At 40.1% G+C, this 14,343-nt stretch overlaps 1 protein-coding gene across 2 annotated transcripts in view; it reads left to right on the top strand.

The window, feature by feature from the left end:
- plxdc2b (plexin domain containing 2b) overlaps positions 1-14,343 on the top strand; it is a 343,331-nt gene that overhangs the window by 123,699 nt on the left and 205,289 nt on the right. For both annotated transcript variants that reach the window (XM_048613860.1, XM_048613862.1), the window contains exon 2: positions 5,627-5,826. In XM_048613860.1, coding sequence (XP_048469817.1) covers positions 5,627-5,826 — 200 coding nt within the window. The remainder of the gene's footprint in view (positions 1-5,626; positions 5,827-14,343) is intronic.

The following is a 14,343-nucleotide window of genomic DNA, read 5'->3' as shown; positions in this document are numbered from 1 at the left end:
GCAATTTCTGTTTTGGTTTCAGATTTCCACCATCCACAGTTCTTTGTTTAGTTATTTTATAATTAAATGGAGATTGCCATGTACATGACGTTACGTACTAACCAATCAAATAAGTTACATATGTCAAAACGCCATGATGTATTCAACCTTGACTGACCTAGCCCACTGCAATTACAACACTAAAAGAATTAATGATCATGGTTTACAACTGTACTTCAGGATCACTCAGAAATGACAGAACTGATTATTGTTGTTCGTACATTGTAATAGTCAGATCTTAAACAATGCCACAAAAATTCTGTGAGTCAGTGTATTTTATATTCCAACAAGTTCTGTGTTAGGAAGGAATTATCAACCAAGTAGCTACACAGAGGTCCTTTATCTCCCTGAGTGACTTGTTTTGATCTGACAGAAATGTGCACACTCATTGACCTTCTGGATGGTTCTATCTTTCTAAAGGCATTGGTTTCTGTTTCTGCCTCCCTGAGCCATATGTTACCTTGTTGTGAGGCTTTGTTACCCGCTTCTACCCTCGTTGACCTATAGCACTGAACTATTCCTCTCAGGGGCTTCTTGGAAGCCTCATTTAGCTGCATGTAAACACATTTCCAGACACTGTGGTGCCACTCACAGAATTCAAAAATGAAATGACATCTTTCCTTTCACAACCAGCACAATAGAGAAGTATTAGAAATTAAAGCTATACCTGCTTCTATCCACTTTGGAACCCATGTTTCCAAATTGTGATAATAACATATCAGAAACCCTCATCACTGCAACTTGCTTCTCCATACTTGAGGCCGGTTCATTCAAGCAGCTTCAGGTGAGTTGCCAGGTGAATCTGACAGGCATGCCTCCAGCCTAGTGGATGGAAGTTGTTCATACTGCCTGAGTAGCCTGTGCCCAAAGAAAAGACCCACCAGAGAATCCAGCGAAGATCCTCCTCCTGGGACCAACACTGGCAATGCTGCAAAGATTGGAGAATATTGGACACTGCCAGAAACTGAATGGGTCAGAGGCAAAAAGTCTCCTTGCAAGACCCGGAAGCCCAGTCGGTGACTACCTGATTGGGACTTAATACCAACAGAGCTGCAGGCAATTGGCACTGTGGTGTTTCCATTGACTCTCCAGTGGGTGGACAGCCCATTGCGGCAACCATTAAATTCCATGTGTGGTTGCCTCACACAGTGGTTGGGATAAGTATAATCCATTCTCACTTCTTGTCACACATTTCTTAACGTTGGATATTGTACTGTTTTGTTAAGCGTAGAATTATTCCTGTAATTGTTTCTATAAGTAGCTGAAAAGAATATTCACATCATTGCAACAGCTATGGGAAAGTCAGACAACATTTGACGTTTGAAATTCTTAGCTTCCTGATAACTGGACGCTGTTATTCTCAAGTAGAAGCAACACAGAATAATGTGCACAATGGCATGATGCTGATTTGCTTCCACTAACATGTATTGATTCTGTACACTGAAGGTATTGAAAGAAACTTTGGAGGGAGGGTTTGAACTAGATAATCGATACTACAAGTTGAAATGTGCTACATTATAGGAAAAGTTATTTGTATCATTCATTTCTTTTCTGGTGAATTTGACATATTGTTTGCATTGATCAGTTAGTTTTATGCTTCTTGATAATATCATTTTCACAGAAAAAATGCTAATTTGTTTATAACTGTCATGACGCACAAGCCTTGTATTCAGTTTTGCTTGTGACTAACGCTGATTGCGTGCCATGATGCGAATATGAAAGTAAACTTGGGAAAAGGTCAAAGCAGGACATGTTACAAAAATAATCATCCCTTTGAGGAAAAAAAAACATGTTGTAAGACCCCCCCATAGACAGGTTTTAGAAACAACTCAGAAGAACTTGGCAACGACATGAGTTTGCGGAAGAAACTGCAAGTTCTGCAAGTAACCCTGTGGAGCACGTTTAATCAGCAGGTCAGAACAATGTGACTCTCAGTGGTAACATTTCATGGTGTTTATGCTGTAATAGAAGAGGTCAAGGTGCAAGTACAGAAATGCAGCAACAGTTGCCTTTGTAAAAGAAGGTGAAGAGATATTTTAATCTGTTCTAAAGAAATATGACTTTAAACATCTGATTTGAAAGAACAAATAACAACTCATCCATCACAAAATTTGCACTCGGTCTGGTGACCGTATTGAATTTTAAACTTTTTAGAGATGAATATATTCCTGGCCTGCTGGACTATAATAACTTAAACTGAGCATTGCACAGCAGTGATGTTCTGATATGTGATATCTTGTTTAAGACAGCAGGAAATTTGATTCTCAGATTTTTAACATTATCCAAGAGAGCCAGTGCAAAGCACAATTATTGCTGGCACTCTCCAATTTCCTTAAAAAAGACTGTTTTTTTGATGAGACACTAGCCTTCAGAATTCTTTTGCTGTGATTTTAGTGTCCAGTTGATTGCATATTGATATCTGATTCAGCAGGTGGTATAATTTCCTGCATGTTTAATGAAAGTGTCTTGTGAAAATGATGAATGTGTAGAAAGTGTCAGTGGAAATATGCATTGTTTGTGTTTGTGAGAAGGGTATGCCCTCTGGCAGCATCATTTCAGGATGTGTAATGTACATTGGATCAGATGGAACTTTTTATGATTTGTGCCAAGTCACACCAATTTCCCTCACTCTCCAGAAGTGTATTATTATTGACAGTCTTCAGTCATTGGATCAGCTTTATCATTATTGTATCAATATTTAATATTCAATTTCTTGTATTGATTGATTTATTGTTGTTACATGTAATGCGATATAGTGAAAAATATTGTTTTGCATACTATACAGGCAGATCATACCATACAAAATGCATCAGGCTAGCAGAACAGATTGCAGAATGTAGTGTTACAGCCACAGAAAAGGTGCAGAGAGAGGTCTCAACATTAACATTTGAGAGGTCTATTCAAAAGTCTGATAACAGTGGAAAAGAAGCTGTTCTTGAATCTATTCATACGTGTATTCAAACTTTTATACCTTCTGCTCGACGGAAGAGGGTGGAAGAGAGAATAATGTGGGTGGCAGCAGTCTTGATTATGTTAGACCATAAGACATAGGAACACAAATTAGGGCATTTGGCCCATCGAGTGTGCTTTGCCATTCAATCATCGCTTCATCCTCTGACATTTCTACCACCTACAATCAGACCTCACCACCAAAAAGATATTTCCCTCCCCAGCTCTGTCCAATTCCTGCAGGTTCCATTCACTCTGTGACTCCCTTGAAAGCTCTACACTTCCCACCAACCTCTCCACCACGTCCGATACCTTTCCCTGCAACTGCAAGAGGTGCAGCACTTGCCCCAACACCTCCCTTCCCACCTCCGTCCAAGGCCCCAAACAATCCTTCCAAATCCAGCAGGGATTTACCTGCACTTTATCCAACCTGATCTATTATATCCATTGTTCCTGATGTGATCTCCTCTATATCAGGGAGACCAAACGCAAACTCAGGGGCCAGTTGGCAGAGCATCTGTGCTCTGTACGCACCAACCAACCCGACCTTCTGGTTGCCATCCATTTTAGTTCTCCCTCCCACTCCCCTGGTGACATGTCCATCCTTGGCCCCCTCCACTGTCAAAGTGAGGCCAAATGTAAACTGGAGGAACAACACCGAATATTTTGCCTTGGAAGCCTTTCCCCTCTTCCTCACCTCTCTGACCTGATCCAACCTGTCCATCTTCCTACTTATCTATCCGCTCCATCCTTCCCACTGACCAATCACAATAACTCCTTCCTGCATCCACCTATCACCATCCCACCTACCCTCCCCCCAGCCCCATCCCTCTCCCTCTATTTACTTCTGGGTTCCCTTCCTAACCCCAGTCCTGAGAAAGGGTTTCAGCCCGAAACATTGATTTTTCTGCTGTTCGGATGCTGTTTGACCTGCTGTGCTTTTCCAGCTTCACATCTATTGACTTTAGCAGCCATGTAATCTAGATCTATTGGTGTGAGTTGGTGCTTGTTATGGGATGTAATTGTCCAAGGTTTATCAGATGTCAATTTGAAGTTGGAAGATTGATTGACTTGGACCTTCATGAATAGGAGTAAAAGAATCGCCTTCAGTGAATGTTGATATGTCATTTTGTGGTGGTATAGAAATGGAAGACACCTCAATGATATCCTTTTGAATTTATCCAAATGTAGGGGACATGATTTTCACTGTTTTATGGCAGCATGTTGATGTTGGCCAACAAGAATCCTGTAAACAATCCTAAGCTATGCTTAAATCTATAGCAGTGGATATAGATAGTTAAAAGCTAGCATGTGTGCTAATAACACCAGTGTTTCAGTCACTTCAGCCATGTTTTATTCATCTACAGCTGTAAAGACCACAAAATAAGGAAATGGTTTCTCTCAAAGCATTTTTGCCAGCTCCATATGGACAGGATTCTTTACAAAAATGTGTCTGTGTTTTTTTATTCATTTAGAGTATGAGGGCATTGCTAGCTAGGTATTTATTGCCCATCACTAATTTCCAGAGTCAACCACATTGCTGTGGGTTTGGAGTCACATGTAGACCAGACCAGGTAAGGATGGCAGTTTTCTTCCTGAAAGGGCATTAGTGATCCAGATGGATTCATGGTCATTATTAGATTCTTAATTCCAGATATTTTACTGAATTCAGATTTTACCATCTGCTGTGGCAGGGCTTGAACGTGGGTCCCTAGGTTAGCAGTCCAGTGATAATACCACTAGGCCAGCACCTCTGCTTTAAGGGGAGTCAAATATTTACGGAAAAAAAATCATGTCCTTGTAGCAACAGACAACATGCTACTGAAATTGTGTTAGTGCCAAGTTCGTACAAAATTCTCTCTGGAAGTGCAAAAGACGCAGCAGATCATTATCATGTCCAATATTGGGACAGTCTCATAAATATCAAATCCAGCAGATACATTTTCTGAAAAGTGCAAAAGAATTTTATGAGATTCAGCAAAACTGATCAATTCCAAGAAAAGAAATAAGAAATGTGTTTCTTTCATGAGATGTGCCCATCACTAATAAGGCCTGTGTTTGTTGCCCAAACATAATTACAAACTGAATGGCTTGTTAAGAGTCGATCACGTTATCATGGCTCTAGAGTCATGTGTAGGCCAGACCAAGTAAGGATAGCAAATTTTCTTCGCGAAAGGATGTTAATGAAGTTAATATACTTTTTAAATGAAAATTGATGGTAGTTTTATGGTGATTGTTACATTTGCATCATTAAAACAATAAATTTAATCAAAATGTACTTCATTGCTTATAAATCACCTTGCCCCATTCAGTAGTTATACAATGTGCTTGCAAAGTGCAAATCTTTTATAACTCTTTCGTAAGCATCGTCATTGAATTTTCCACCAAATGTACACCTCCTCAAGAGGATATTCAATGTCCCGTTCTTTTATCACAATTGAATCTCATTTTCTCTTCCAGTTTCTGACATTCTGCCTAAAAGATACGTTAGTTGACAAGGTCCCTAATCTTGTGTTCAGCTGCTTTTTATGCATTTATGCTCAATGGTTAGTTCCAGATTTGAAATTTCTGTTTGTGTTCTCTTGATTAATAGAATATGTCATGTTACCTCACATCTGTTTGTCTGTTTTTATTCTAGGAGTGTTCTACACGTTTAGCCAGAGGTTGTCTTCAGATATCTTGACCGGTCTCAAAACCTATAATCACCGATTGAAGCGACAGGAGCCACCCAAATCAGTGGATACGAACAGAGCTAGTCCAGAACAGGACTTTGCAGATCCAACTAAGATCTTTGACATTCAACCTGCTGAGGACAATAGCAATGATACAAAAATTGAGGTATGCTTGTTATATTGAAGTATTATAGAGAAACTATGTCATACATATTTTAAGAAATGCTTTAGAAATGTTATAGATGATCTGTCATGGACAGAACTTTATGCACTTTATTGCTGTTCATGATCATTATGTTTTGTGTCTGAGGCACATGTGTTTTCTTATCTTTCAGAGTGATTGCCTAACTCAAATAATCCCAGCAGCAAGCTTTATGTCATTTTTAAAATTAGGAAAGTTATTTATTTCCCCACACTTGCCTCGAAGGTTTAAATATGTAATGTCTTACTTACTTGACTTATACACATTGTCACTTGCACAAAGATTAAATACTGATGAGGATAAACAATATGATTACAAATCTACTGTTGTCTTAGTCTCTCCTTTGTGGAAGGCCTGTAGTTTCTTAGCAGAGTTGCTGCTTTGACTGGAGCTAATGTCTTGAACTGCTGAGGATTCTCTTTAATATGTAAGGTCATTTGTACTCAAATTACCATGTAGTTGAATCCCACGTGAACTTGAAGTTGGGAATATTACTTCTTCCACGTTTTAGGTTTTGCAATTTCTCACTTTGGATGATCAGTTGAATTGCAGCTGATTCAGTTGTTTTTCTAATGGACACTATACAATTCTTACCATAAAGCAGTTTCCTGATGTATTTTAAAAGCATATGGAAAGCATGGTCTTCTCGTGGTCACATCCACAAATTCAAAGTCCTTTTCCCTAACTAAAATTGATAGTTTGGTAGATTATTCATCCTCTGTGGTGGCATTCATGCCTGGAGGGTTTTACATAGCCCAGGTTTTTGTAGGCGAAAGACCGATTCAATTTGAAATTTTCGCTATTGATTGCTTTTCAAGAAAAGGCATTGGATCAGCATCATTCTGGATGGTCATTTACTTTCCTCCAGAGAAAGGGGAGTGCTTCAATCATAAAAGAAGTTAGATGGTCCTAGACCATGTTTGTGCATTCTTCTTGTGGTTATGTTTTAAAACATTAAAGTTAGTTTAAAGTTAAAGAAGTTCAGAATGTACCGGGTCATGACATAATAAATATTAGAAAAACTAGTGCTACCCCTCATTAGCTTTTCAGACACAGCCATTGATTTATTTTAAAGATAGCAGTCATTTTTTGGGGTTATTAATGAAAGGTGTTAGAATCAACACTGTTGATTAAAAACTTCCACATATCTCGGGATAGAGGTTAGGCAGTGCCCCAAACCTCTGCATGATTCCAGTGATGATGGTTGGAACAAAACAGGCCAAGGACCTTCCTCAATAATTCCTTGATTATATTGTTATGAACAAAACTTGGCATGACAAAATATGTATATTAGGCAGGATGCCCATGTTCTAGGTGCACCGTGGTTTTCCAGCTCTAAAAGAGCAATGTTTTCTCCCAACTCCTTCTAGTGTAGAATGAATGACCAACCTATGCCAGCTAATCAGAGACAGGCAGTGCCACCGGGTAAGATGATCACTGGTGGCACTGCAAGAGACTCGAGGATGAGGATCATTGCTGGAACCAGACAAAAGTGATTTGAGTAGGATTGCCAGGGCCAGTCATGGAGACCTCCCAAGGGTAGTGGTGAATTTCAGGAAGAGAGGGTTGCTGGCTTCCTGCCAGTCCCTCCCTTTCCATCGATGCATTCCTCTGCTGGAAGAAGTAAATCCTTCACTGTTAGGCTGCGGACATTTGTACCAGGGTTCAAGTGGAGGTGTGTCTACATTGTGCCTATCCATCACTGTGACTGAATGCCACCACTGATGGGATGAGGCCACTAAGTGGCTATCAGTGGCTACGCAAAGGTTCAGTTGGCCACTCAGTGAGAAGACTGTTCTCGACCTGTTTCAGCCCAAACTTGATCATGGGGAGTTGGGCTAATGATGGACTCCCACCTCAGGCCCTGTTACCCCATCACACAGCCTGCATATGAGGGGAGCTTTAATTTCTGCCATTTATCTCCTCCTACCTGTTTAGTTAAATTTTAGTTAGATTTTTTTTTAACTTGTCAAACTGAATATGATGTTATGGCCCAAACACCACAGTTTTGACTTTAGGACTTTTACAGATGTTGTAATTTTCTTTCTTTATGGGAAGAGGGCAGTGCGGGCTAGGCCAGCAATTATTACCCATCCCTAATTGCACAGAGGGCAGTTAAGAGTCAACTACATTGCTGTGGGTCTGGAGCCGCTTGTAGGCCAGACCAGGTAAGGATAGCAGTTTCCTTCCCTAAAGATGGGTTTTTTTGAACAATCAGCAATGGTTTCATAGTCACCATTAGACTCTTAATTCCATTTATATTTGGTTTGCCATGGGGGGGGATTTGAATCCAGGTCCCCACAGCATTAGCTGAGTTTCCTGAATTAACAGTCCAGTGATAATACCACTGGGCCAACACCTCCCCTTAACTATCATTGTCTCTTTCAATTATTCTAAGCAGCCTAGGGATGTTACAGATACGAAGATTATTGCTGGAAGTTTGAAAAAAGTTCCTGCTGCCAGAAATAGCTGGTGTATTCAAATCTTCCCCTTGAAATGTCTAACTCAGGTAGAGATTTCTCCATGTGTACTGACTGCTGGTTTCATAGGTAGAGAAACAGCAATTAGATACAATCTGCTGCCAGAAATGAACTGACACAAATCACAGTAACTAGCACAATAGAATGTAAAAGAAATTAACAAGGGAGAATAGGTTATGTTTGAATCAGAGATAGTAGGAACTGCAGATGCTGGAGAATCCGAGACAACAAGGTGCAGGGCTGGATGAACACTGCAGGCCAAGCAGCATCATAGGAGCAGAAAGGCTGACGTTTCAGGCCTAGACCCTTCATCAGAAAAGGGGGAGGGGGAGGGGGTTCTGAAATAAATAGGGAGAGAGTGGGAGGTGGATAGAAGATGGATAGAGGAGAGGATAGGTGGAGAGGAAACAAACAAGTCGAAGAGGCGGGGATGGGGCCAGTAAAGGTGAGTGTAGGTGGGGAGTTAGGAAGGGGATAGGTCAGTCCAGGGAGGACGGACAGGTCAAGGGGGCAGGATGAGGTTAGTCGGTAGGAGATGGGGGTGGGGCTTGAGGTGGGAGGAGGGGATAGGTGGGAGGAAGAACAGGTTAGGGAGGCAGGGACGAGCTGGACTGGTTTTGGGATGCGGCAGGGGGAGGGGAGATTTTGAAGCATGTGAAATCCACATTGATACCATTGGGCTGCAGGGTTCCCAAGCGGAATATGAGTTGCCGTTCCTGCCACCTTCGGGTGGCATCGTTGTGGCACTGCAGGAGGCCCAGGATGGACATGTCGTCTGAGGAATGGGAGGGGGAGTTGAAATGGTTTGCGACTGGGAGGTGCAGTTGTTTATTGCGTTTGTTTCCTCTCCACCTATCCTCTCCTCTATCCATCTTCTATCCGCCTCCCACTCTCTCCCTATTTATTTCAGAACCCGCTTCCCCTCCCCCTTTTCTGATGAAGGGTCTAGGCCTGAAATGTCAGAATAGGTTATGTAATCTGTGTGTTTCTTATTATGACCAGACACCAAATCACTGCAGTTCCAGATGGGATACCCAAAACTGTCAAGGTCCCATGTGAGGAGGGATGAACTGGCTCCCCTTCCTCAGTCTCCCATCCCTCTCAGTTGGTTGTGAATACCTTGTGGGTATCTTTCTCCCAAAGCCAAATGAACTTATATTTCATCAGTTGGCAGTTTAACCAGGCTTTCTTCAGTGAATAAAAAGACTGACTTTATTCATTACTACATATGCAACACAAATTCACATGGCTTAGAAAGAGGAGGTGATTTCCAAAAAGAGTGAATAGTTAAACATGTGGCCATTGCAGTGGTTACTGATAACATTGACATTGGTAGTTGAATGGTTGATTTCCGATGTTTGGTTTTGTGGCTGATTGAAGTTCCTTTGTCTTGATTCATGTTTTAGCGGGTTTACAGCATCTAGAGTCTTTCCATGTAACATAGAGGTAACTAGAGAATAGTTCTTTGACTTTGAAGTTCACTGGGCACACTGACTCTCAAACCTAAACAGGTATCCAATAAGCATTCAGTCACGGTTGTCTCTATCAGTGGAATTGAAAATGGCTTTTTAACCCCTGCCCTTATGTATTCTTCAAAGGGAAAATGGAAACTATGTCTGTCATCTGGGCTGTACTATGAAAGGGTTGGCCTGCAGTTGAGCAGAAGGGTGGTCTGACACTTGTTATCTTCATAATCACAAGAGATTACAGTTGAGGCAGTTTGAAGTTTCTTTGACATTTTTAGGTGTTACATCCAATTGGTCTCACACTTGCAATTATCTTATCTCTGTAGCAATCCTCTTTTAAATATATATATATTGGAATTAAGGACTAAAAATGCCTATAGTATTTTGGGATTTCAATCCATTATCATAACTCTTATTAAGGTCCGTTATTTGGCTTACCAATCTGACAAATGAAAAATGGAGGGGTAGGGAAAGTGGTAGCAATTATAAATGGTGGTCTGCATTCTTTGCTCATATTGTCAGGGAGGGTGCTTCTACTCTTTATAGTTCCACATTTGAATAAGCATATGTTAAAACTTTATCCTGTCAGTGGTGGCCTAACAGGGTTTCCTAAAGGTACAGCTACTTTAGCCACACACATAGGGTGGGCATTGCTGACTGTCTTAATTTCTAGAAAATTGAATTTTGCAATATTTTTAATCTGATTAAAAACGTAACAGCCAAAGTTGAAACTTCAGTTTTACCTGTACCTTCTGAAAGTAATCAAGTAAATAATTTGGATTTAATCAATATGACTGAATCTTGATCCACTGTATTGTATTTCACAAGGCTTATGAAAGGATGTAATTATACCGTTCCATGAACCATTTAATCAGCTTTGCTGTGTTGATAAACATCATCCTATTGTTTCCTTTGTAATTTTCTCCTCTTCCTCCCTTCTTCCGAAGGTGGTTAACACTTGCTACACTTCTAGATTTCAGTTCTGCTGGCCAGCCTCTCGGACCTTACCCACGTTATTTTACTATGTAAAGCAAGTGATAACAGGTTGTCGATCACCAGAAGCAATCCAGCCAAATACAATCCTATTCTCATATGATTTCTACAAATGCGCACTTGGAACAGGCAGCACTACAATTTATGTTCTGGCTGCTTAGCTCCTCCTCTTCTTTGTTCTTTTGATCCCTCTTCTGTCAGCAATATTTTATTTTTGTTTATCTTCTCTTAACTTACTGAAGGATGATGAGGTTACAGGGTAAGCAAGGACTGTGTCACTAAACTTAGTTTTCACAAAGAGTCAGCCATGACGCACTGGCCTGAATGACCTCCTTTTGTGCTAAACATTCCTATAACTCTATTTTTCTCTTTAGACATCTACTGTTCGCTGCATGTCCTCAGTATGTTTTGCTTTAAGCAATCAGTTTGTATATGCACCAAATGATAGATAGTGATACATGGTAGATAGTATTAGCATTACCCTTCTTCTGAAAATTATACATCCTTATTAAAAGTTAATTACATGACAATACAGACATTGATTATTTAGCAATTAAACACCCCTGCTCAGTAAAAATGATTTTCTGTGTGAATAATACAAAATTGTCAGCTATCCATTCATATTTCTGATTGATTCAATTGAATTGATCTGTTGAAAATGAGGAACTCCATTTTTCTTCAGTCTTGTGTACCAAAGAAATCTTGAGGGCATTTTTAAAAATATGTTTGAGAGATTTATGGAAACTGTCATTTATTTTTAGTTAGAAATATTGAACCTTCTAACAGGGAGCCTGTAAAAGAAAATAGTTAAAATAAAAGAAACTAATTAAAATAATATGAGCAGAACAGTTTAGCATTCTAACAAATGCTCATTGCTGGTTTTGGTTCTGTTACTTTACAACAGCTTTGAAATGCAATTCATCTTCAGTGGAATGACTTTAATGCACAGTTTTCATCATCTTCTCTCCCTTTTCTGCTATTTTCGGGCTTTCTCTGTGGAACAGTATCTTATAAGTAGCATCCATTAAAGACTGATTAACAGTGTACTTGCGGACTGTCCGTCATAACAGAGATTCAACAAAGAATGCTCAGAAGTGTGGAGGTGTTTTAGTTTTTCTGTAAAATGAAGATCAATCACTTTTACAGTGGAGGTTAATTGGTCCCTGTTTTGTTCTGTATTTATGATGGCTGATTTATACCAATTTGTAGCCATTCCGGGGTCAGTCAAATGTGGTAGATACAAATGAATGATCCATTTATGGAGAAGATTTTTTTTCGAGAATGAGCAAATATATTCAAAACGATTCTAATTTTTCATTCACAGAATGCATTTTGCCCCAAATGGCTATTACTTTCACTGATAATGAAATGAATTTATCTGTCGACTCCCATTGTACAGAGTGATGCTAGCGCTGAATGATTTACAGAGAATAGTACAGAATGAGGTGTAGTAAAATATTAATTACTTAGCATGACAGTTTATTATTTCTTAAAAATCTGTGGAATTGTTTGTAAGGCAGAGCTGATGCTTTTAGTACAAGAATTTACTTACCTTCTCCTGATTTTGCAGTGTGATAAACTGGAGAAACCTGCTCACCTAACTTGAAAAATTGATTTCTTTCTTATCATCTATCATTTTACCTTTTTGCTACTCTTTAGAGAATTGAGTCAGTTCATGGTAAAAGTGACGCAGTATCCCCAGAGAGTGTCAAAATAGACACATTCTCCATGCATTCACTGTCCTGTGTCATAAATAAAGCCTGATCTGGCATTTAATGCATATTTTCAACTCAGCTTTTCAAACATACTCATAAATTGTGGAACACTGTATCTAAATAGTCAGATTTCTTATTAGAGACATGCTTGCCAACAGTCCACAGATTAAATGTTGCCAGTCAATGTATAAAGTGGGTCATTCCAAAGTGAAATGATTACATTATGAGAGGACCTAAACCATGTTGAAGGCACCTAGTAACTGTTTCAGACAGATACCTGAAAAATGGCCTAACCCAATTTCAACAGGATGCCATGCCCCAAGATTGTTCCTTTATTTTCCTGGTTTATTTCTGTTTCTAACCCCAATAAATATGGGTATTTGTAAGTTAATACCAGGTTAAAATCTTAGTGAGAAGGGATCGTGCTACCTGTTCTGGTCTATCCCATGTTACGTTGTTAACTTTTAATTCGGGCGGCATAGTGGCACAGTGGTTAGCACTGCTGCCTTACAGTGCTAGGGACTCAGGTTCAATCCTACCCTCAGGTGACTATCTGTGTGGAGTTTGCATGTTCTCCCCCTGTCCACGTGGGTGTGCTCCGGTTTCCTCCACCAGTCCAAAGATGTGCAGGCTAGGTGGTTTAGCCATGGGAAATCAAGGTTACAGGGTGAGTCTGGGTGGGATGCTCTTTCAGAGGGTCAGTTGGGATGAATGGTCTGTTTCCACACTGTAGGGATTTGATTCTAGTGCCTAGTATTTTGCAGGCTCATCCATGAATAGTATATTTGAGGATTCATGTCTGAAGGATTGTGAAAATTGGTTCATTTGAAGTGCTGAAAAGCTACCCAGACCATTTGTTTTCTGAAAGGTAACTGAAAATACGCTGAGATAAATTTTTTTCTAAAAGTCACCTCCACAGAAGTCACATGGCTTCAGTTAATTGCTTGGATTTACTGGAGGTCACATGCCTGCGTCTATGACTGTCAGACATGTGACTATTTGATATTGTTTAGAGTTGAGATGGGTTGTAGCCTGTGAACAGATAAAACAATCCCTGCCTCAGCCTTTGCCATCTTCCTGAGAAAAATTCTCTGTGACAGCTGAAAAGCTGAAACAGCGTTTTTCTCTAAAAAGGTTTTTTGAAGACATTCTCTCAACATCTTGAAGGACCTGCACCTGAAGCCAATCAAGCAGGAAAGCCACATGTATCTAGTGTCAACCATCTGTGTCTAGTGACAACTATCTACGGGTGCCAGGACACCAGACTGGAAGATATCTGGAATATTTCACAGTTTACTCTTTCATTCTCTGAGAATTAACAGCGATTTTGGCCAAATGCTTTTTCTCCCAAGGCTAAATTTCTTCAATGAACGTTTCCTTATTTATTTCTTTTGTGTGTTTTTTTCATAGATTCATAAAATCCCTACAGTGTGGAAACAGGCCCTTTGGCCCAACAAGTCCACACCAACCCTCAGAGCACCCATCCAGACCCATTCCTCGAACCCACCTCATCTACACATCCCTGAACACCATGGGTAATTTAGCATAGCCAATCCGCCTTGCCTGCACATCTTTGGATTGTGGGCGGAAACCGGAGCACCTGGAGGAAACCCACACAGACACGGGGAGAATGTGCAAACTCCACACAGACAGTCACCTGTTGTTGAGATATTTAGAAGGTTAAATGTAGGAATTTAAACATTCTTAATCAATCTTAAACATGTTATGACACACACAGAGAACGCTGGAGAAACTCAGCACGATTAGCAGCATCTGTGGAGAGAAAAACAGATAACATTTTGAGTCCAGTGTGACTGTTTTTCACAT

This window comes from Rhincodon typus, chromosome 2 (genome assembly GCF_021869965.1).
Source record: "Rhincodon typus isolate 14 chromosome 2, sRhiTyp1.1, whole genome shotgun sequence".
NCBI classification, from domain to species: Eukaryota; Metazoa; Chordata; class Chondrichthyes; order Orectolobiformes; family Rhincodontidae; genus Rhincodon; species Rhincodon typus.
The sequence above is the reverse complement of the archived record's forward strand: the minus strand, read 5'-3'. Positions and strand labels throughout refer to the sequence as shown.